Here is a 24,741-nt window from a genome sequence, read left to right as displayed (position 1 = left end):
ACATGTATTAATATTTTTTTATTGCCAATGAGTGAAAGGGTAATGTAAAAACTGAGACCTTCTCAGACTTTCTCAGTTGTCTGTATGAGCCTGTGGACTGATTTCTATGTGAAGGACCCGGGCTGGATTTTCCATGAAAATCCAATGGAAGTGATGTTTTTGTGCACTCCTGAGTGCCTTGCCTCTCTCCCAATGACGTCAACAAATGACCGGCATAACGACACAACAAAAACGGTGTTATCCATCTAGAAACACACTGTAGATATCAGCTAATGAAACAGCTAGCTGCCTCCTTCAACCACTACACATTTCACAACAAAACATAATGACAAGTTGCCCACTCCCAAGCACACACAGCTAAAACATTTCGTTTTTCCTGTTAGCAGTCCAAAGGTCATAATAAGCACACATTTTACAACAAAACCGCAGCGTGTTGCTTCCCAGCCACAGCGCATTGCTCCCCGACAACAGCTCACTGAGCCTACCGGTGTTTAGTAAACACGGTTGGCGGTTTGTGGGTCGGATCAGGTTCGGGTGGTTGATTAACGCATATTTGTGTGAGTTGGGCAGTGTGGATTGGCTCTCACCGGTCAGCAGCCACAGCACAGCAGGAGCCTCGGTGTGTGTGTTTGTGTGAGAGCAAGCAAGCATACATACATACAGTGGGATGAGACTGACTGACTGGGAATGAGAGATACTTTGCTGAAACACGGTGCAAAACCAGCCCGTTCTCACTCCCAACTCCTCACACAATCGAAGCTTGGTCAGGACCCCGTGGCATCACTTTTTAATGCACTGGGAACCCCTTTAGCATCATATTTTAACGTGCAGGGTAGTCCAGTAGACTTCTGTTGAGCTCCCACAACATCTGAAATAGACGCCATGAGACCAGTGTTGCTAAATAAGGTGACAAATTTCAGCCAGGTCACCAGAATAAAACGTTGGCGTTGTATGTTTCTGCAAACTACAGATACGTTGAATATGTACATTTCAACACCTGTAATATGGAGCATATTAACATTTCAACAATACGTATCATATTGATATTTCTGAAGTGACGTACTTCACATGACATCTATATTAGCTGACTTACTTTCTTATTACGAGGTGGAGGGGTTGGTGGATGGCTTGTAATGATGTTGGCAGAAACTTGGAAATCAGCACAGAACAGCACAGAGTACGGTTCAAAACCACATCGCCGTTTTTATTTTATTTCTTATTTTTTATTTTAACCCCAAACCCTAACCCTAACCCTAACCCTAACCCACCATGATCTTTTCCTAACCCTAGCCAGGTGGTTTTTGTGCCTAAACCTAACCAGACCTTAACCACCACATTATCACACCATAAAATATAGTTATTTTCTAACAGTGACTACCGTGATACTGCGTGTTGAAAAATGACGCTAAAGGGATACCCTGTGCGTTAAAAAGTGACGCCACGGGGTCCTGACCAAGCGTCGATTTGTGACGAGTTGGAAGTGAGAACGTGTTGCACAACGTTAGAGATCTTTTATGTAATTATGAGAAGTGTAAGCGAGGTAAAAGACATCACCTGCAATAGTCTTGTGCCATGAGCATCAGGATGTTGACTGCACCTCATTTAATGGCCACAGGTGTCACTAATGAGAGGAATTTCTGATTCCTACATACAGAAATATTTTTTTCTGTTAAGATGTGTGGAGTTATTAGAGCTGCTGATTTACTTTTACATTGGTCTTATGAAGTTTTTTTCAGTTACTAGTTCCAGCACTAAACACTCAGACATTTGTCACCAGGCACAACTGTACACAGACTGTACTTTTGTCTTTACCATCACGTTACCTTTTTAAACAGTACATGCAATTAACTCCTCCCAAATACAAATGTACAAATGATAATTGTAAGCAGTTTCAGTATGTGTGTCATACATATTTGTGCTTGAGCTTTTATTAGTCATAATAATTTAAGTCTTGGTCTTTCAGTATTGAGACTGTCTGAATACATCACTCTTGGTCCTGTTTTATTCTTTGTTTATTATTTGTATCAGAATGGATCTTCTCTTCATCTTGGTGATATCTGTTTAGGTCTTGTTATGGTTTTGGTCTTAATTAGACTTGACTTGATTTTGTCTTTAGTTTTGACTGAGAGGAGATGACTCTAGTGGAGTTTCCCCTCTCTGTCTACTCTAGCCATGTAGGCCTACTCTGCTTTTTCTACACTAGAACTTTATTATTCCACTACGGCAGGAACTTTGTCTTTGTCTCACCATTAAAACACAACAACACAAGAAAAAAACAATAACAATGACAGTGACTTGAAATTCAAAATTCTCATCGCTGGTGATCTCTGCCTCACTGTCTTGGCCTTCATTCATATTAGAATCTATGTCAGAAACAGGCACAGTCTCGTCTTGTTCGGCATCGGCCTCTGCCTCATCTTGTTTGGTATCAGTCTCTGCCTCGTCTTTTTTGTCATCAGCCTCTGCCTCGTCTTTTTTGGCATCGGACTCTGCCTCGTCTTGTTTGGCATTGGCCTCTGCCTCGTCTTGGTTGGCATCGGCCTCTGCCTCGTCTTGTTTGGTATCGGCCTCTGCCTCGTCTTTTGTGTCATCAGCCTCTGCCTCGTCTTGTTTGGTATCGGTCTCAGCCCCTTTATCCATGTTCTCTGCTTTTTCTCTCATGTCCACCAGGGACTGAACTCGTTGATTCCATCCTGACGTGACATCGGCCTCTGCCTCATCTTGTTTGGTATTGGCCTCTGCCTCGTCTTTTTTGTCATCAGCCTCTGCCTCGTCTTGTTTGGCATCGGCCTCTATCTCGTCTTGTTTGGCATCTGCCTCTGCCTCGCCTTGGTTAGCATCGGCCTCTGCCTCTTCTTGTTTGGCATCGGCCTCTGCCTCGTCTTGTTTGGTATCGGCCTCTGCCTCGTCTTGTTTGGTATCGGCCTCTGCCTCGTCTTGTTTGGTATCGGCCTCTGCTTTGTCTTGGTTGGTATCGGTATCTGCTTTGTCTTGTTTGGTATCGGCCTCAGCCCCTTTATCCATGTTCTCTGCTTTTTCTCTCATGTCCACCAGGGACTGAACTCGTTGATTCCATCCTGACTTGACCTCACGTTTCTCTCCCTCAATAAGCAGGTCAATGTACTCTGGAGTGGAGAGAGGATTTGGCTTCGGGGCTATCTCTATGAGTCTGTTTAAACATTTTGCAGAACTTTCCATCAATTTCACTACCATCACCTGTATACGATCATATTCAGCCTTCAATTTTTTAATCAAAGCCTGAAAAGTTGTCTTACCCTCTGCAGCTTTTAGATATTTTTCTTTCAGCTCTCTCACTGTTTGTTTTTCTTTAACCTCCTGATAGTCCCATCTGTACTTCTGATTAAAATGTACATTCCAATAACATTTGCCGGGGCACCGAGCACAGTATCCATCTGGTTCCATTGCACAGCAGTGTATTTTATCTGCATCATCTGCAAAGTGACAATTATCGTGGCAGGTATAGTGACACTGCTGACAATTGGTGAGATGAATTCCAGTACCAGAAATATCTACTTGAACAGGCTTTGTGACGGTGACTTCGAACTCAAAATTCTCATTTCTGCTGATCTCTGCCTCATGCTCTTTCAGTTTTTCAGTTGTCTCTTTTATCTTCTCAAGCTTGGCTAACCCAAATTTAACATCCTTCTGCAAGTTTTCAACTGAATTTTTGAATTCATCCATCTTGTTGGTGAGTGTTGCTTCTGGTATTGTGATGTGATCTCTGGTCTGAACCTGTATAAAATGTAATATAAAAAACTATATTACACATAATTGAACCCAAAGTTCAAGCTGCCATGACAGTGCACCACTTGTGATAATATTGCTTCCATCATAAAATCACAATAAGAACATTTTCAGAATACTATAGTCCTACAGCACACACATGTATACACACCATATATACACATGATTATAATACACTCTCAAACTTAATCAAACACACACACATCTGCATATATCTAAACTAATGCACACATCCTGACAGTGCAATGATACAAGTACTGTATGTTGACAACCAATATAAGAAATATATAAGAACAATAAGAACAGTCCACAATTCATCAGTTATTAGTCATATTTTAAACACATTGGGCCCCATGCAAGAACAGTTTTGTAGTTTTATCCTACGAGGTTTGCTCGTATGTGTGATCAGAGTTGGATTTAACAAACTCTCATAACTGTCTGAACTTGTTGTAAATTGCTCATTTCAACCAGATGAATGTCAGCTGTTCATGATTAGGTGTGCATTTGTGAGATGTGATCATTAGCATAATCCACGCCCCTAAAATTGCCATGTAAGGCTCCGTTTATGGGAAAGTTTCATTCACAAAAAAAGTTCCCAAAGAATAAAAACACCTTGCTTTCAGATATCCGTAGATAAAAACAAAACAAATGTAGCAGTGTCAGAAGTAGGAGAACCAAAACAACAAAAACAAAGTATGAATCCAGCTACCAATGACGTATCAGGTCTGCACTGTGACACAAATAAAGCAGGAATGCTTTGACACATGAAGTAGGAAGCTAAAAAAGTTTTTTTTACTGGTCCATAATGGGAGGCAGTCAAGGGATGTGACAGGCACAGAGATATTAGAGGAGAATTTTATAGTCTACAGGTGATGTTACACTGTCAAATGCAACACAACATGATACTGGACAGAAACCTGCAGAGCGATGTTTCCTAATAACTTCTGAAATTTAGAAGTTGCTCCACCAAAATATGCCAATAAAAATCCTAAAATCTAAAAAACCTTTTAGTAAATTATCAGCCATGATGGTGATAATATAGTAAACAGAACAGAACAGTGCTACATACGACAGGTCTGAACTTGTAAATTTTGTTTATACTAAGTATGAGAAAATTAATGAAATGTTCTTAAATCATTTGTATGTGCATCTTAAGAAGGAATCTGTTTATAGGGGCGGTTCTTGCATGAGGCCTACTATGTGTTGATGTAGATGGAGACCTTGTGTCCATACAGCTAATCACATCTTGCATAAAGCAATAACATGTTATTCTATCATAGGCAGATCAGACATCACACTGAGCCTGATAGCATCCTGCTACACAACAAAAAAGCCACAGACTCTACAAACAAAAACAACAACCAACCCAGGTTTTGTTCCTGATTGCAGCTGCTAACCATTCTAGTAAAAATACTATTTTTTTTTAAAATTGCTGGCGATGAATTACAGTAACAAACCTCTGTTGGCTGTTCTCAGTCCAGTCATCTGGCTCAGGATCCAACAGCTGTTGGGATTCAAAATGCTGCTCGTGATTTAAACCATCATCTCCAAAACTCCTAGAATACAAAATGAATGAGTTGTCTTAGAAAAGCAAGACATACTGATGGTCCAGTAATTCTATTTCAAAACCTAATTTGTCTTTATGACCATTGTACAAATCATGAATAGAAAACATTTTGTCATTTACCTTACATGTCATCTGTCATAGGCACTGCAGAGGAACACATCACTATGGAAGTTCAAAGTGTCCAAAATCTGATGTTCCTTGATGTCTTTTAATTGGTGTAAACAGCAAAAACCTGCGTGAAGTCACAAAAACATCAGATTATATCTCATTTACATGTTGAATTTTTTTTGTAAATTAAATCTTCATTAAAAGACAGTAATGTATCCTGGAGTTAGAAGAGCTGGTGTTTAAATCTTTGGAGATGTAAGAATTAATATACTTCAGTCCAGCAGCTGATGGTCATAAAGTATAGAAAGAGTCTGCACATACACTAGCAACATTTGCACAGTCTGCAACATTTCAGCTTCTCTATCAGGATGTGTTGTAAATTAACCTCACTGTTTATTACTATATTATATTAGAACAGCACTGCAAACTGTCAGCTGTAAGAAACCCAAGGTATATGAAAAAATAATATTAACATTTAAGAGTAATTTCAATTAATTACATTTTTAAGTCTTGTCAAGAGCCCCAATACAGCCAAATAGGGCTTCCTTTCATTCTACACACACACACACACACACACACACACACACACAAACACACACACACACATAATGCTTTAAAGGAGTAGACAGGAGTGTGCTGGTGAGATTAAAAAAATAACAAAAGAAATGGGCCTATAAAGACATCTCACATCCAAAACCAAGTTTAAAATGAAGAAAAAAATACATAACACAGTAGCACAGCATAAAAAAAGAAAACAGATGAAAAGTGTGCAAATAAACATATGATGTATGTCAATTGCAGTGCATAAAACTGGAAGGCTACAACTTAGAAAATCCAAGTAGTTCAGCTCATCAAATAAGATTTAAGCGTAAATTTAAAGTTTGTGAGAAATTAAGTTTGTGTTTCCCTTTGATGGTAAATCCTTGTTCAGTGTCCCTGTCTGTGTAGATTTCCCAAATTACGTTGCAATTGAATGACACATTCAAGAGTTATGTCAGTTATACAATCTTATATATCAAACATCTTTGAGTATCTTGAAAAGCAAATAAAAAGTATTATTATTATGTCATTCCTACAGAAATATGGTAACCATTTATAGACCAATGGTAGGAGGTATTCAAAAACAAATGCTTGCAGCAATCACACAAACAAACAAAAACTAAATTAATTCCGAAATTAAATCATGCAATTATGTTTTTACAATTAACATCTGCAAAACATCAAAAACAGTGAAACAATATAAAGTGGACTAACAGTTCAGTGTGTTCAGCAACTTACCGTTCAGTTGACCTCTGATCAGGAAGGGAGGGTGAGCTGTGTTTCAGGTTCCTCTGCTGCTCCTATTTTATACACACACATAGGTGTGGCTTCACTTTGCCTCAGTGAGTTGATAAAAATATTTATTAAGAAATTGATGGATCAACAGGCAGACACTGAGGTATTTGACATGTGATTTGAGGTAGAGCTCATGACGCAAACATAACAACAAAAACAAACATAAATCAGTTAAAAATTTTAAGCACAACTCTGCAATTAACTATTACTTAGTTAACATTGAATATTCTCTTAATAGAAAATTCATGTTGCTCTGCTCCTCCTCTTTGCCTCAGAAACACAACAGGAACTTTTATGACCTGAAGATGACCCACTACATACTCAATCAGTGTGTACTACATACTGCCTACTAAATGAAGGATTAAGTTTACCATTACCAGGAGACTGTTTACACTGAAGTATGCAGCCAAGTATCTCAGAATGCATATTGCACAAACCAGCAGCAAAAGAGGAGATTTTAAATAAATAAATAAATGAATAAATATGTCACTTTATTAGATTTTGATATTCTTTTCAGGGGAGAAAGTCACCATATAGATTCCCAAGCAGTCTGAAGAGACCCGATCCATTTTGGGGAGATTGAGTGAGCCCAGTAAGCTCACGCTGCATACTCTTGTTAATCTGGTATACATGCAGGCATTTCTCTCGTATAGAAAATCCACATACTATCTAGTTGGAACACGCTACATATTCAATTTGATGTCATACATAGTAGGAATAGTACATCATTATGCAATTCTGAACACAGACTGAGATTGGGCTAATGACTTTACTGTGAGAGAGACCATTTCCCAAAGTCCAGACCCTGTGTACCTGAAACTGAAAGTAAAAATAACATTCATGTATGCCCAAGATAAGAGAGATAAGGTAAAAACTTAATTGTCCGATATAAAAGAGCAACATGACCTTTAGCATGTAGTCAGGAATAGGTCAGGATTAAATGTATAAAATGTGTGTTTTCCAACCAAATGCTGGACAGAAAAACTTTTTCATTCGAAGTGTATATTTTTAATCCAGCTTCCTGTTAGTTAAGCAGAGTTTCAGAAAGTTACTCTGGATAATCTGATATATCTCATATGTAATGATAAATGTCAGTACATCAGTTTTTTTTATTTTATCCACTGACCTTTATCATTATTACAGAGGTGGAGTACAATTGATAAGTTTTCCCCACCCTGTACATTCTGCAGGTCATTTCTGGGTAATCAGCTTGCTTCTCCTCAGTACTCCCTCCTATTCATTAATGGACACCAGTGATGAGGCAATCAGTTCAATTTATATTATATTTTTTATATATATTATATTTTTAATATGAACACAGTTGATTATACATCTGGGAATTTTAATTTGATGTACGTATAAACTGGTTTGTTGCTGCAGTAAGTGAAACAATAAGTTTGCAGGGGTTTATTAGGCCAAAAAACATATAGAAGTTTCTCAACCAACAGGAGATCAAGTAGTCTTGAAATCTTAAATCTGCATTATGAGGTTTTCAAATGCTTTATTTTACTCTTGATTTCAGTGGAATTTGTCTTTGTTGCAGCAACAAAAGGTGACAGATGACCAGCAGTTTGGAAAGCAGGAGAGTCACAGGAGTGAAATAAGCAACAAGTCCTGCAAATTAAACGGCCACATAGGTCGAGTGTACCTGCACTCCAGAACAACCCATAGGAGCGTTTTCAGAACGATCTCTAGGAACATAATATGCTGCTTTCCAAAACCGTTACGAATCACTGTTAAAAAATAATGATGTTTTATGATGTGACCACAGAAAATATGGTCTGGTTAGGTTTAGGCACAGAAACCACTTGGTTAGGGTTTAGTAAAGATCATGATTTGGGTGAAAATGACCACTTGAAACATGGTTAGTTCTTCCCTAAAGTTAGGCAACCTTCATCGTAATGGCAACATGACACACCACGTTACAGTTTTTAAAAAAATATGCCGAGTCACAGTTGAAAACATGACACCGGCGGTTAAAAACAGGAAGTGAACAATGGTCTCCTGAGGCTTACGAAGCAAGTTCAACATACCCAGGATGTCTTTTTGTTATCTGGCTTCATTGAACCTAACATTGGCCATCCAGATAACCAGTACTATGAAGCTGGTGATCAACTAGCTCAGTCACCCCAGGGTTTTCCAGCTATGAGCATGTTCATGTGAAAGAGGCGAGGTTGTTAATTACGAGTCACATCATCAGAACCATAAATGAAGAACTTCATGATATGAGATGAAAGTAGCTGCGGAAAGCCTCTGTTTAAGAGACAGCAAAAAGTCATATTAAACGAAATGAAATGTAAACGAGCCTGTAATCATACAACAGAATACGAAGATGTAGAAACACTAGAAATAATTTCCACTCATTAAAAGTAGGCTACGGCTTAAAATACATGTAGGAATTATTATAAATAACTTAAGTACAGAGAGAATTTTTGCTATTTAGTTGGATGATGAAGAAACCATCTGAATATGTCACATAAAAAAACAAACTTAAAAGTAATGCCAGACTGTTTCTGCTACCGAAGCAAAGAGTGGAAAAGTATTTAATGACTGATGAGTCTATCTGACTGAAATGTTGCTTTATAATCATGGGGGCCAATTAACAGTGTTCAGTGTCGTAAATGATCTCTCTGTTTGTTAGAAGCTCTGTTTTAAAACCAGAGTGGAAACAGACAGTCTGGAACAATAAAATGTTTCCACTGACCTGTAAAAATATATATTGCTTTTTTTACTTGTCACTGTATTGTAAACTCAGGACTTTTGTCCATGTCAGCATCTTGTAAATATGATGACTCTTTTTTTCCAGTGATCTGATTGGTCAGTGGTAACAGTGTTGACAGGTTGTGATCCGATCCTCTGAAGTTAACCAGAGCAGGTTAGCTGTTCAGCATAAGTTACCACGGTGATGAACCCCGGTAAGAAGTGAACCAGCATCGTAGGACTGAAAACCCAGAATTAAACCTGAAGTTACCTCACTAATCCCAAATCCTGCTTCGTAGTACAGATCTCAGGTCTAGATCTCAGGTCTCTTCCCATTTTTTGCCTTATCAAGGAAGTCTCCTTATACTGACGTCATCTGAACTGCGTCTCTTCTCCAAGTTATAATTACTACAGCTGCTAGATGGGGTCTGCCACTCAAATATAACTTTAGGTTGTTTTTGGCCGCTGAATTTACAGCCTATAGTGTTGTTTTTCTTGGAAGGACAGGCTCCACCTAACATTGTTTTCCGTACTTTAGACTTTGAGATGGATCCTGAAGCCAGCAGAATGGAGTTGGCAGCATGTGGCCGACCTTTCAGCCTCTGCATATACATATCGTTCTCTCTCATTAGCTCATCTGCTTTAAAATCACAGCATTTCAGTTCAAGTTTTGTTTCAGGGTTTTGCATAGTATTCATTCAGATTAACGAAGCTGTGGAAATCTGAACTGTGACCAACTCATTAAAAGATAAGAGAGATAAGATAAAAACTTAATTGTCTGTTAACACGAAAATATGTCTTGCATAACAGGCTCCAACAATCATCAGAGAAACACATTAAAACATAAAAGAACAACATGACCTTTACCATGTGGTTAGGAATAAATGTATAAAATGTGCATTTTCCAACCAGTTTACTAGACAGAAAAAAACTTTTTAATTTGAAGTGTATGTTCTTAATCCAGCTTCCTGTTACTTAAGCAGAGTTTCAGGAAGTTACTCTGGATAATCCACAGACAACATTGTGAAGATTTTTTCATTGAAACTTCCTTCTACCAAAGAAATATTCCTTTGTGATCTGATATATCTGATATATAATGATAAATGTCAGTACATTCTGCAGGTCGTTCCTGGGAAATCAACCTGCTTCTCTTAATTACTGCTTTGTATTTATGAATGGACAATTTTTTTCAACTAATAACACACTGGTGATGAGGCAATCAGTTCAAATTATATTAGAGCATTTTTATATGAACACAGTTGATTAGAAATTAGGGAATTTTAATTTGCTGTTTGTGTAAACTGGCTTGTTGCAGCAGTAAAGGAATAATTTTCAGAAAATATTAAAAGATAACATTTAAAGTTTAGGCTTCTTCTTTCCATAAAGGAGAAAAATACAATTGTTTTTTTTATAGTTTGTCATTGGGTTTGCAGGGGTTTATTAGGCCAAAAAACATAGAAGTTTCTCAACCAACAGGAGATCAATGGGAGGTCTTGAAACTTGAAAAACATAAATCACTTAAATCAGCATTATGAGGTTTTCACCCAAAACCAACATGTTTTATTTTACTATTGATTTCGGTGGAGCTTCTCTTTGTTGCGGCACCAAAAGGTGACAGACGACTAACAGTTTGGAAAGCAGGAGACTCACAGTAGTAAATTAACATGCTGTTTCCCAAGTTCAGATTTTGAGATGGATCCTGCAGTCAGCAGAACGATGGAGTTGGCAGCACTCGGCCGGCCTTTCAGCCTCGGGATGCTGTACGACTGCCACCAGGACTCACTCATCTCTGGTAAGAGTTCACATGTAAAACGTAGATTTACTAAATGTAACCAAATGAACTGAAACCAAACCTACAGTGTTAATACAATAAGGTGCAGTTTTTTAATATTAAATCTTCTTAAGTCTTAAGATTGATTGGATTAAATACACGCCTGAAAATTTTAGACAATTGAAAACCTTTTTCATTTATTTCATACTCTACATATAATATATGATTTATACTTGGCGATTTCAATAATAATTTGTTAAATGGTCATAAAAAGATATTAGACTTTATTAACACAATGCTCAGCATTAGCCCATTAGCCCTTTGCAATGATTATAAAACCAAATAGAATAACAACAGATAGTGCAACATTAATAGATAACATATTTATAAACATAATTGATAGAGAACTGGTGCATGGATTGCCTATAAATGATAGAAGTGACCCTCTAACAGTCTTTGCTATTCTTCAGAAGGATCTTAAATTCAAAGCTGATATTAATGATTGCAAACTGGTACAACAGAGAACACAGGAGGCCATCAATGCATTTAAGGAAGACTTAATGAAACAAGACTGGACAGAGGTTTATGTTGATGAACCAGACAAAGCCTACAATGCTTTCCTGGCTACATTAACAGAACCCTATGAAAAAAAATTGCTTGTAAAAAAAACCAGAGGGAGGCATAAATATGTAGAGAAACCATAGATTACTAAGGGGCTGCAGAATGCATGCAAGACAGAAAAAAAAAAACTCTACAGAGAATTCCTAAAATGCAGAACAAAAGAAAATTAAAATAAATATAAGAGATAGAAAAATAAATTGATAAGCATTATGAGATGTAACAAGAAGGAGTATTATAGCAAATTGTTGGAGCAACATGCTCAACAACGCTCAACAGCATAATCGAAAAACATAAGAAAACAGAAGTAATATGAAGGGAACATGGAAGTGCTCAACTGCATAATCAAAAAATGTAGAGCGAAAGCAGATTACCCTAGTTATTTTGTTAAAAATCAAAATGTAACTATAAATGACATAAAAGAAGACGCTGATGAATCTAATGACTACTTTGTAAAATTTGGACCACGTTAGCAAACGACTGAGCCGAATAACTATGAAGGTATAGAAGATGAGAGCTCTGTTAAAAACGACACCGTTGCTCAGCTGTAACAAAATTTCACTTTTTTAAACATTTTTAAACAATGACATTTTTTTCTGCATTTTAACATCATGTTTGATAAAACAGCTAGATATTTTATAAACATATAACTGTCACATCATGGATTCAGTCAAACTTTTAGTACTTGATAGTTTTTTATACTACATGATACAACTCACTTTAAAGACACTTTGCTTTATTCCCCAAACTTCTTCGGGTTTCTTGCCTTCACCTTTCTGTTGTCATTTTTATAATAGATTAAGATGAAAGCCTCCTGAAATACAAACAAATTCCAGAATAAACACAATCAATACAATTATATTTGGCCAGTTTTTTGTGCAAAGTTTTTTAGTTTGTGTGGTATTTTATTATTTTATTTTTTATTTTTTTTAAGACATAATTTGTATTTTCACTGCTGGCCGGCGATTCAGTGTTATCATCCAGGATTTATATTGAGGGTTAAGTGGACCTCAGGCGTACCTCATTTTGAAGCTGCAGCTCTTTCAGAGGATGCAGCCTGCAGGTGTTTCCTTCCTGCTTCTTTGCTCATTTCCACTGCCAGTGAAAGCAGAGATGTTTGTGTTCATCACGGTGAACAGATGAAGGTTGTCTGTGTGAATGTGGAAGTTCTTCACACCTCTTAACATCTTCTGAGCCTGAACGTGGTCTTAGATCATCTAACGAGTTACTTCTCGCTGTTCCCAGGTCCAGTTTTGTGATGAGAGGGGATCAGACTTTTACTGTCAGGACCCCCAAACTCTGGAGTTCACTTCCTGTAGAGATCAGACTGTCCACATCTGTGTCAGCATTTAAAAAACATTTAAAAACCTGCTTCTTTGAGATGACATTCTTGTAATGTACCAATGTTTGTTGTGTGTGTTCTATATAGATGTATATTCATGTTTTTGTCTAGATATATATCTCTGTATATTTGTTCTTGATCTACCTCAGCACTGTTTTGTCTTAATAGTTACTTTATTGCCTTTACTTTTATTTAATCTGTACTGTTTTTATCTCCTTGTGAAGCACTTTGTAACATCTGTTTTGAAAAGTGCTCTATAAATAAATATTATTATAAAACCCAGCAGTCATCAAACTCCTGATTTCTGTCATTGTAATCAGAAGAAATGCCTCATTTTATATCAATCATTACATACATTAGTGTTATAAGCAGGTTTACTACCGAGGCACACCCGCAGTGATGGCGGCTTGTTAACTTCCGTCTACGATTAATTATTACGATTATGATTAATATATAAAGTCATCACCTTTTTCCTTAAACTCACAGACTCAAACTAATGGTGAGTTCATGTCTTGCTTTTCAACTTATATTTCAGCATCAGAAAGTTTTCCTCAGACACCAAGTGTTGTGTCTTGTTAGCTAACAAGCTAGTCAGTAGTCCATCCTGTAGTCTGCTGGGTGCTGCTAAAACTACAATATCTCCTTTTTATATTTCTATATCTACATCTGTTCAATACACAACATGCAGCATGTAAATCAGACTCTGGAGTTGCTCTAAGGTAGATTTTTTTCTCTTTTAATGGAGCTAGGCTAGCAGTTTTCATCGCTTGCAGTGTTTGTGCTAAGCTAAGCTTAACACATCCTGGCCTGTCCAGTCTATGTACTGGGCACTCAGAGATGAAATTGATATCAATCTGAAACATCTGAGTCTGGAGAAAACAAGACAAAATGTTTCTTTAAGACCTCTGAGGAAAACTGACATCTCATCACTTTCAACCTCGCTGTGTCAAATATTTAATTTGACAATTTTATATTTTCACGTCTTTCACCAACACATTTAGTTTTTCTTGTTTTGAATAATTTCTATAAAACACTTCTGCAGCTCTGCTCTGCTGTTACTTTAGTGACGTAGAAATAAACTTTAACAAGAAAGTAAAACTTTTATATGCAGCACATTTATTGCTTCACAAAACATTCAATTGTCCATACATGAAGACATGCACATGTTAAATGATAACAAATTGTAATTAAACTTGTTAACAACAAAGAAAACTAAGCTAATGAAATACACAGGAGAAAACAAATATAGAAAGTCTGCTTTAAATTTATATTAACTCTTAAATCTCCACATTTGTTGTGCTGTTTCCAAACTGTCAGGTTACATTTTAGGGAAATAAGTTTAAAATAATGAACAAGACATCTGGACTTTCTCTATTTAATATAATGATGCAGCAAAAAAAAACACATGCAGTCTTAGTCAGTGTGAACATTGACATTTTAACAATGTAAAGTCAATGTAAATGTGTCGGGGTTAGCTCAGTAGTTAATTTGCACCTGCAGTCCTGACACGACTAAAACATGACAAACAGATAAAACACTTCATACATAATAAAGCTGCAATCAATATAAGAGGAAAAGAAAAACTGGAGAAAATGTATCACAACTCTTTGTCCTTAAACAATCTTCAACAATCAATATAATCAAACAGGCATAAAACTGAGAGTCAATCTATAAAAACATCATTCATGAGTACATATCATATATAGTTACGTATATAGCTTCATGCACAATATATATGTGATACTGTCAGATTAAGAACTAGTTTAAATCAATAACAATTTAATGTTACAGAAGATGTCAAAGCAAGAAGGTGATTTAATATTTCTAATTTCAAACATGAGAAAAATGCAGGTGTAGTTTTGATTGTTCATCTGGTGTTGTGTATATATGTGAGATGTATCATTGAATCATAGTACGTCCACACTGCAGCGGGTACATTTGAAGACGCATCTTTTTCTCTCCATTTCAGCCCTCAGTTCAGACTAAAACTGCATTTTTCTCACCCAAAACTGAGCTCTTCTGAGATGTTCTCCAGACTGTTTGAATCTAAAACAGCCAGCTTGGTGTTTCAGTGTGTTCGAGGAAAGTACACATTCTTGCTCTATACTATACAAGAGAGTAAAACTATTCATAAATACCCATAACTCCACTCTAAAAAGATGACATTTTAATCTTTAATTGGTTTAATTAGATAATTAAAGCAGTATATTAAAAGGTAAAAAATTATATTTGATTCATATATTTTCAACATATTACAACTAAATAAAGTACAAAACGTTTTTATGCCGCTTCAATCCAGTTAATTCTCATCTTAGAATATAAGGAAAACTAAAAAAAATAGCAAAATGGTATTTCAGGTAATCATTGATCTTGTTGATGATTTAAAGGTCTCTGAAACTTGTGATGATGATACAAATGGCGTTATAGGCGTAATTATCTGATGCAAAGATTATTTATTTTTATGGCCTCTAGAGGGGTTTCTCTCCTCTCTCTACTTTAGCCAGGCACTCTGCTTTTTCTCTCATGGCCATCAGGGACTGAACTCGTTGATTCCATCCTGGTTTGGCCTCAGATTTCTCTCCCTCAATAAGCATGTCAATGTACTCTGGAGTGGAGAGAGGATTTGGCCTCAGTGCTATCTCTTTGAGTCTGTTTAAACACTTTCCAGACCTCTCCATCAATGTCACCACCTCCACCTGGACATGATCATATTCAGCCTTCAGTTTATCAATCACAGCCTGAACAGACATCTCAGCCTCTGCAGCTTTTAGGTACTTTTCTTTCAGCTCTTTCAGTGTTTGTTTTTCTGTAACATCCTTATAATCCCAACTGTACTTCTGATTAAAATGTTCATTCCAGTAACATTTGCCGGGGCACTGAGTACAGTTCCCATCTGGTCCCATTGCACCACAGCCTCTTTTATCTGCATCACTTGGAATGGCACAAGGATAGTGGCAGGTATGGTGACACAGCTGACAATTGGTGATGTAATTTCCAGAACCAGAAATATCTACTTGAACAGCCTTTTTGAAGGTAACTTCAATCTCAAAATTCTCATTTCTGCTGATCTCTGCCTCATGCTCTTTCAGTTTTTCAGTCGTCTCTGTTATCTCTTCAAGCTTGGCTAACCCAACTTTAACCTGCTTCTGCAAATTTTCAACTGAAATCTCAAGCTGCTTTCTTTCTCTGAGGACCTCCTGCGTCATTGTCAAGCTTTTGGTTTCTATGTCATTCAAAGCAGCAAAAAACCTCTTCATACTTCTTGCTCCCATGTCCCAAAACATCTGATCAAAGCCTCCTTCTTCGTCATCGTCATCATTGCTGTTTGCTGCAGATGATTTGTTGTCTGCAAATAAGGCTGAGTTATTGAATTTGAAGTAAATTGGCAGCCCTCCTTTTGTTTTAGGACATGGGACACCTGAAGCATTGATTCCCTCTAGAACTGGTGGACGTTGGCCGTCTGCGAATGTCACCAGAACCCTGATGTTTTCTGCCACATCTTTCCCAAAGATTGAAAGCACAGAATCAAACACATACTTCTGTGATGGTGTGAGTCGTGCTAATGAAGCTTGAGCTACAAAACAGATGGCATCAATTTCACTGACACCAAGCTCAGCAGAGAAGAGATTACGTAGCTGCTCTGTGATCATTCTGTCTCTTTCTATGCCTCTTGTATCTCCAAAGCCTGGAGTGTCCACAATAGTCAGAGAGTGATCGATCTTAAAGCCTTCTTGGTGGTTGATTTTGTACGCTGTGACCTCAGAAGTCTGACTGTGAGCTTGTGATTTGGACTGACCCTCATCAACTAACTTAAACCGAAATGAATCATCCCATGTGACACCTAAAATGTAATTGATCATTCCATTGATCAGAGTTGACTTCCCAGCCCCAGTTGCTCCAAGAACCATTATGGTACGATTATGTTTAGTGGACTCTTTCCCAAAACTGAAACGCTTGCACCCAGGAATGTTGATTTGTTCCTCTTTAAGGGGAATTACATAAACAGAGAGAGGCCCTTTCTGTATCTGTTTGCTCTTTTCTTTAACGGCACAAGCGAGCCGAACATCTGATTTTGATGATGTTAAGACTGATGAAACTGATGTCGAAACTGACTTATAAGCTGATTGAATGAAAGATTCCATTATGGTGAAGGTAAGCAATTATGCCTGTAGTATTACTTTTATATTTACAATTTTCAGTTGGTAACAGGATCAGCCCTTTGGACAGGTAAGCTATTTCATATGAGAAAATGGAAACACACTATTGTCGGAGAAGTTCATCCATCTGGTTGGTGAGTGTTGCCTCTGTTGATCTCTGCTCTGAATCTGTATAAAATGAAATATAAAAAACAATATTACACATAAGCTAACCCAAAGTTAGAGCTACCATGACAGTGAACCACTTTGTGATCATATTGCTTGTAGTCTAAAACTGTGCAACAGCTGCTTTAGTGATGGATGGTAAAAGAAAACTTTGTCAAGTTCATCTCTCACATAAATAATTGCCAGATGACAGTTGGAGCTTTTCAACACTGTAATGAACATGAAATTCTCAGTGTTGAGTCATCATTGAAAAACCGTCAATAACTCTTAGTTGACTTCTCTCTTAACAACTTTATAGTCCAACAAATTAAATAGTTTTTTTTGTCTTCTACAGCATACATAACTGTCCTGTAAATTTCTTGTGTGTAGTTTTGTATCATTTGATCAAATAAGTTTTTATTTTTGTTCATTTCTTTGTTTTGGATCTCTTTTAGCTCAAGGCTAATCTCCCAAGAGTTCATCTTAAAATCACAATAACAACATTTTCAGAATACTATGAGCCCACAGCACACATGCATACACACCATATACAGTATACAAATGATTATAATACACTCTCAAGGTTAATCATACATAGAATATACATGATTCATTTACACCACAATAAATCTGCATATATCTAAACTAATACACACATTCTGACAGTGCAATGATATTAGTAGTGTATGTCGACAGCCACAATAAGAACTATGATAAGAACAATAAGAACAGTCCACAATATGTCAGTTATTAGACATATTGTAAACACATTGGGCCTCATGCAAGAACATTTTTGTATTTTTATCCTAAAACTCTCTCTCTTTTTTCTGTGAGGTTTGCTTGTACATGTGTTCGAAGTCAGATTAAACAAACTCTCCTATCTGCCTGAACTTGTCGTAAATTGCTTGTTTCAGCCTGATGAATGCAACTGGTTCTTGAGTAGGTGCACATTCGTAAGATGTGACCATTAGCATAATTCATGCCCTTAGAACTGCCATATATAGCTCCATGTTCTGCTCTGTTTGTGGGTGAGTTTCATTCAAAAAAAATGTTCCCAAAGAGTAAAAACACCACGCAGCTTCAAGTCCTGCTATCAGAATCAGTAGATAAACAAAACAAAGTGTCAGTAGTAGGAGACCCAAAACAAATAGATAATATGAATCCAGCTACCAACGGCATGACATCAGAGCAGCTCTGCACTGTGACAGAAATAGAGCTGCTTTGACACATGAAGTTAGATGCTAAAAAACGTCTTTCTAAAGCAAACTGGTCCATGATGGGAGGCAGTCAAGGGAGAGATGTTAGACCAGACAATAATATAGTCTACAGGTGATGTTACACTGTCAGCTGCAACACAAGATGATACTGGACAGAAACCTGCAGAGATAAGTTGCTGCGCCAAAATATGCCAATAAAAATCCTAAAATCTAAGAAACCTTTCAGCAAATTGGCAGTCATGATGATCATAACATTGAAAACAGAATATTAATTTTGTTTGTTTTAGTTATACATTTAGTTTTTGTTCATTTCAGTATGATATTTAAACTCCAAATTAATTCAGATTAGGACATTACAATTGTAAGTGTTTCTCCCATGTGAAGAAAGGCAGAGCTGATCTATTAATGAAACGTATGACAGGTCTGAACTTGTAAATTTTGTTTGTACCTCAAAATTCTAAGTATGCAAAAAGTGATGAATTCTACAAATGTTTTTATAACATTTGTATGTGCATCTTAAGAACAAATCTGTTTGTAGGAGTTGTTCTTGCATGAGGCCCAATATGTGTTGATGTAGATGGAGACCCTGTTTCCATACAGCCAATCACATCTTGCATAAAGCAATAACATGATACTCTATCATTGGCAGATCAGATGTCAAACTGAGCCTGATAGCATTCTGCTACACAACAAAAAAGCTGCAGACTACAAACAACAACCCACATTAACTTTCCTTCTAAAGTCTCCTTTTTTTCTAACTTACAAACATGAACACACATCTTGCTCTGCACCTCAGCTTGTTGAACAAACCACCAGACATTCACCACAGAAAAGTACACCACTAACGCCAGTTAGCAGGCTAGACAGCTAAATAGCTTCTGAATAACTGCTGTCAATCAAACACAGACACAGCCACGCCCCTCCAGCCAGCTGAGAAAAAAAGACCTTTTTTTTCTTCATTTATAATAATAAAAAACTATTAACAATAAAATAAAAATATAATGACATTATTGGGGATGTCTAAGTGGGATTTCAGTTGGACACTAGAAGAGAATTCAACTACGAGTCTCAGACAGCATTGCAGTAAGAAATATTATAGATTTTGTTGCAAAGTTCTCTGATCAATTTTGGATCAATTTAGCCGCTATGGCGCAGGTTTTATTCCTTATTGCAGCTGCTGACCATTCTAGTCAAAATGTTAGTATTACTTTTTTAAAAAGCTGCTGGAGATGAATTACAGTAACAAACCTCTGTTGGCTGTTCTCAGTCCAGTCGTCTGACTCAGGATCCAACAGCTGTTGGGATTCAAAATGCTGCTCGTGATTTAAACCATCATCTCCAAAACTCCTAGAATACAAAATGAATAAAGTGTCTTAGAAAAGCAAGAAATACTGATGGTCCTGTAATTCTATTTCAAAACCTAGTTTGTCTTTATGACCATTGTACAGATCCTGAATATATAGAGAACACATTCGCATTCACACATTTTGTCATTTACCTTACATGTCATCTGTCATAGGCACTGCAGAGGAACACGTCACTATGGAAGTTCAAAGTGTCCAAAATCTGATGTTACTTGATGTCTTCTGATTGGTGTCAACAGCAAAAACCTGCATGGAGTCACAAAAACAGGGCAGACAGGACATTAGATTATCTCTCATTTACATGTTTTTATTTTTCTTTACATTAAAAGACAGTAATGTATCCTGGAGTTAGAATGCCTTCCCATCAGAGCTGCTGTTTAAATCTGCCAAAACCAAGATGCCTGTTTTGTCTTCCTCTGTCTGAAATTTATTTTAATAATTACTTTGATTTTTTTAGTGTTAAATTGACCATTATTATCACTGAAAACTACACATGTGCTGTGCTTGAATGGAGAGCTTGACATGAATAGCAACAGTTTTTCATCAGTTGTTTTTGTAAATAAACTGTAGAACAAGAAGATTTTCTCAATGTTTTTGAATCTCCAAGTTAAGCGACTTTTATGTTTTCACATTTTCTCTTTGGGATCCTGAGAACCTGAAAGTTTAAAGATGTAAAGGTTGATTTACTTCAGTCCAGCAGCTGATGGTTATAAAGTACAGAAAGAGTCTGCACATATACTAACAACATCTGCACAGTCTGCATCAGTTACTCTATTAGGATGCAGTGTTTCTCCTATATTCATTCATTAATGAGCTCAGCTGCTAAAATTTCACACCATCATTAATATCAATGGGCTGTTAATGATTTTCGCTCGCACACTGTGCAGCAAGATATCACCCTACGTTACAGTGGAATTGTATTGAGTCAGCCTCCCTCTCCTCATTCTTCAAAGGACACCTTCATGAAAGCTACTGTTAGAAGAGTAGTGTAGCTCCGTTCAGGAAAAGGGCAACACGTAATGTTTGTGCGTAACGAGCAGCAGAAAAGTGACGTGAATGTGAGCGGAGCAGAGGAAAAGGTTTGCAGTAAGTTGTCAGTCTGGTGGTAAATGTGCAGAACAGGCTGCAGTGTCAGTTAATAAATGCTGCAGCTTCTCAAGACTAAGATGAGACTCGTCTATCGAAGGAACCTGTCCAGACTCACTGAAGGTGGGCGGATCTTTAAGGGGAACCAGCTATTCTCTATTCACTACAGTAACCTAATGTAGACAAATAGTAAGAGATATTCAAAAACAAATGCTTGCAGGAATCACACGAACGAACAAAAACTAAAATAATTCTAAATTCTAAATCATGCAATTTATATCTTCAACATCACAGACAGTGAAACAACATAAAGTATGAAGTGGACTAACAGTTCAATGAATTCAGCAACTTACCACTCAGTTTGCCTCTCAACAGAAAGGAAGGATGAGTTGTGTGTCAGTTTCTCCTGCTGCTCCTGTATTTTTATAGGGTGTACACACACACACACACACACACACACGTAGGCGTGGCTTCACTTTGTGCAGAGATTTGTTGCCTAAGTGAACTGAAAGATAAACAGAGACTCATGCTGGGCTGATGACTTTACTATAAGAGAGGCCATTTCCCAGAAACCAGAGCCTGAAAACCTGAAAGTTAAAGTAAATGACCTTGTTTCATGCACAATTTATAACACCCCAGTGAGTGTGCAAAATCTAGTTTTATATGAGCACCTGCATAAACATATTGTTCTCTTCCAGCAGCTCATCTACTTTAAAATCACATCATTTTGATGAGCTGGGTTTTGGTTCAGGGTTTTGCAAAGTATCAAATCAGATTTAAGAGGTTGTGAAAGTCTGAACTGTGACCAACTCATGACCTTTAGCATGTTATTAGGAATATATGTATAAAATTCATATTTTTCTACCAATTTTCTAGACAGGTAAACCTTTTCATTTAAAATGTATATTTTTAATCCAGCTTCCTGGTAGTTAAGCAGAGTCTCAGGAAGTTATTCTGGATAATCCACAGAAAACATTGTGAAGAATTTTCATTGAAACTTCCTTCTACCAAAGAAATATTCCTTTGTTGTCTGTCTGCCCCACCCTTTACATTCTGCAGCTCATTTCTGGGAAATCAGCCTGCTTCTCTTCACTACTGCCTCATATTCACGAATAGAGATCAAGGGGTGAATGTGCAAAATCTAGATTTATCCGAACACCTGCATATACATATTATTCTATCCTAGTAGCTCATCTGCTTTAAAATCACATCATTTTGATGAGCTTCAGTTTGGTTTCAGGGTTTTGCAAAGTATCAAATCAGATTTAAGAGGTTGTGAAAGATTGAACTGTGACCAACTCATGACCTTTAGCATGTTATTAGGAATATATGTATAAAATTCATATTTTTCTACCAATTTTCTAGACAGGTAAACCTTTTCATTTAAAATGTATATTTTTAATCCAGCTTCCTGGTAGTTAAGCAGAGTTTCAGGAAGTTATTCTGGATAATCCACAGAAAACATTGTGAAGAATTTTCATTGAAACTTCCTTCTACCAAAGAAATATTCCTTTGTTGTCTGTCTGCCCCACCCTTTACATTCTGCAGCTCATTTCTGGGAAATCAGCCTGCTTCTCTTCACTACTGCCTCATATTCACGAATAGAGATCAAGGGGTGAATGTGCAAAATCTAGATTTATCTGAACACCTGCATATACATATTATTCTATCCTAGTAGCTCATCTGCTTTAAAATCACATCATTTTGATGAGCTTCAGTTTGGTTTCAGGGTTTTGCAAAGTAACAAATCAGATTTAAGAGGTTGTGAAAGATTGAACTGTGACAAACCCATGAGTTTCATTCCTTAAAGCTATAATATGTAATTATTCCGCATTAAAATGTCTAAAAACTAGACCTATGTTATATATGTTGTTGAGTTGTGTACTTACATTATCCTAAATGTTTCCAACAATATTCAAACCCAGAGAAATCTGTAATTTTAAATCAAGGTAATGGTCTCTTTCATTTGGTCGCCTGTCAATGGCGTCATACCTCCTCTACCAAAGAGTATAGTGCACAAGATGCATGTGTTGGTGTTGTGTTTGTCCGCTACAATGGCGTCTACCAAAGAGTAACTTACACACATACAAGATAATACATCAGTGTTGTGGTTGTTTGACAGAAACTGTTATAAATTGACTTTTATTCATTTTTAAGCCACATTTTCATGATAAACTTTTTAGATTTTGGTTGTTTTTAACTATATCTTTTAACTGGATGAAGGATTTTAGTCATCGGACATCTGGATCTTAGGTTGTCACAAAAATAAGCTGGACAAACATCAGCAGCAGCTCGGCTAGCAGCCCCTACCGGATGTCTGGTGCTCGCCAAACATCTTTGGAGAAACATTGTTTTTTTGTTGGTTTTTTTTGGTGAAACATCTTTATTCAGAATTTTAACCAATTTTAATCTGTGTGTACGTTTGTTTTTGGAGAAGAGGAGACCTCTGCGGATAATTCGGCCACCAGTAGGAACCTGCCAAACGTCTGGATCTTCAGTTATAAGAGAAATAAACTGAGAAAATGTTGGCAGCAGCTCGGCTAACAGCCCCTACTGGACATCGAATTCAAGAAACACAGCGTCAGAGAAACACTGATTTTTTTTTTTACGTGAAACTGCTTTATTCAGTATTTTTACAGTTTAAATCCCCGTGTGTGCTTCTTTTGGAGAGTATGAGACCTCTGTGGGTAATTCGGCCCCCAAAGTAAAAACATCCTGAACGATGAACGCTGGAGTAATCCTATCCTGAAGAAGCTGGTTGTTTAACAATGAAGACAACTCCCATCATCCCTTGCTACTTCACACAGTCATCACACTCCGTCTTTTGTTATTGTTTTGATCGAGAGACGCCTAGCGGCTGAAATTACATATCGATGGCCAAAGCACAAAACCTCCTGTCTGCAGAATTTTCTGATTGGCGGATTTCACTTTGGATGATGAGAACAAGGAAGGCTGCTCATATTCAGTCTGTCTGCAAGATCATCCTGCCCTTCGTTGTGACAGAAAAGTCACACAAACAAAAACACAACTCAGAGTCCCTGGATGTGTAGAGAGGCTACAGCACGAGTGAATTACACAATCACTGAACATTCATCTCCAGTGGACGAGGAAGCAAATACACTGAATTTAAGGAATTCTGACCCTAGTATACTACAATGTAGTAACTATTGCATTTACTGCATCTTTTTACCTGAAAACAAACTTAATTTTATTTTTAATTTAATTTTAATTATTAACTTAATTTAGAGCATCGTTTTGTAGAACCTCTTCCAACTTGCACCAAGCGCAAAAGCTCCTATCTGCACTTTATGAGACATTAATATATAGTCGATATTGTTAACACATAATATAATAATATAGTCCAAACACAGTGTGTTATGTGTTGGGTATCCTTAACAAATAGCATTCTGCAAGAAAACAAGTTTTTTTTAGTTTTCTCAAAAAAGTGCATTTTTCAGATAGGAGATTTTGCTCTTCGGCCGTCGATATTGTGTGTTTAAAGGAGAAAATTACAATTGTTTTTATAGTATGTCTTTTATGTTTGCAGGGCCAAAACATATAGACCCA

At 37.0% G+C, this 24,741-nt stretch overlaps 2 protein-coding genes across 4 annotated transcripts; both read right to left on the bottom strand.

Annotated features, from left to right (window-relative positions):
- Positions 1–446: 446 nt before the first annotated feature.
- LOC137194742 (high mobility group nucleosome-binding domain-containing protein 5-like) lies at positions 447–6,750 on the bottom strand. 2 transcript variants are annotated; one of them, XM_067606866.1, is made up of 4 exons: positions 6,719–6,750; positions 5,453–5,537; positions 5,223–5,321; positions 447–3,753 (listed from the first exon to the last, which is right to left on the bottom strand). In XM_067606866.1, the coding sequence occupies exon 4, from the start codon at positions 3,700–3,702 to the stop codon at positions 2,200–2,202; it is 1,503 nt and encodes a 500-aa protein (XP_067462967.1). In that variant the 5' UTR covers positions 3,703–3,753; positions 5,223–5,321; positions 5,453–5,537; positions 6,719–6,750; the 3' UTR covers positions 447–2,199. The 2 variants fall into 2 exon arrangements, with proteins under 2 accessions (XP_067462967.1, XP_067462966.1); XM_067606865.1 differs by lacking the exon at positions 6,719–6,750 and having other exon boundaries at positions 5,453–5,584.
- A 7,753-nt stretch (positions 6,751–14,503) lies between these two features.
- Positions 14,504–21,591, bottom strand: LOC137194741 (uncharacterized). Of its 2 annotated transcripts, none has more exons than XM_067606863.1 (4): positions 21,528–21,591; positions 20,223–20,334; positions 19,973–20,071; positions 14,504–17,531 (listed from the first exon to the last, which is right to left on the bottom strand). In XM_067606863.1, exon 4 carries the CDS (start codon positions 17,346–17,348, stop codon positions 15,675–15,677), a length of 1,674 nt encoding a protein of 557 aa, XP_067462964.1. In that variant the 5' UTR covers positions 17,349–17,531; positions 19,973–20,071; positions 20,223–20,334; positions 21,528–21,591; the 3' UTR covers positions 14,504–15,674. The 2 variants fall into 2 exon arrangements, with proteins under 2 accessions (XP_067462964.1, XP_067462965.1); XM_067606864.1 differs by having other exon boundaries at positions 20,228–20,334.
- Between the last annotated feature and the right edge of the window lie 3,150 nt (positions 21,592–24,741).

The sequence above is a fragment of the Thunnus thynnus genome, chromosome 12, assembly GCF_963924715.1.
Source record: "Thunnus thynnus chromosome 12, fThuThy2.1, whole genome shotgun sequence".
Classification (NCBI taxonomy): domain Eukaryota; kingdom Metazoa; phylum Chordata; class Actinopteri; order Scombriformes; family Scombridae; genus Thunnus; species Thunnus thynnus.
This window is presented reverse-complemented; position numbering and strand designations above follow the sequence as displayed.

Bases quoted from the DNA above. Each gene is read 5' to 3' on its own strand.
- LOC137194742 (XM_067606866.1), bottom strand. From the start codon at position 3,702: ATGGATGAATTCAAAAATTCAGTTGAAAACTTGCAGAAGGATGTTAAA.
- LOC137194741 (XM_067606863.1), bottom strand. From the start codon at position 17,348: ATGGAATCTTTCATTCAATCAGCTTATAAGTCAGTTTCGACATCAGTT.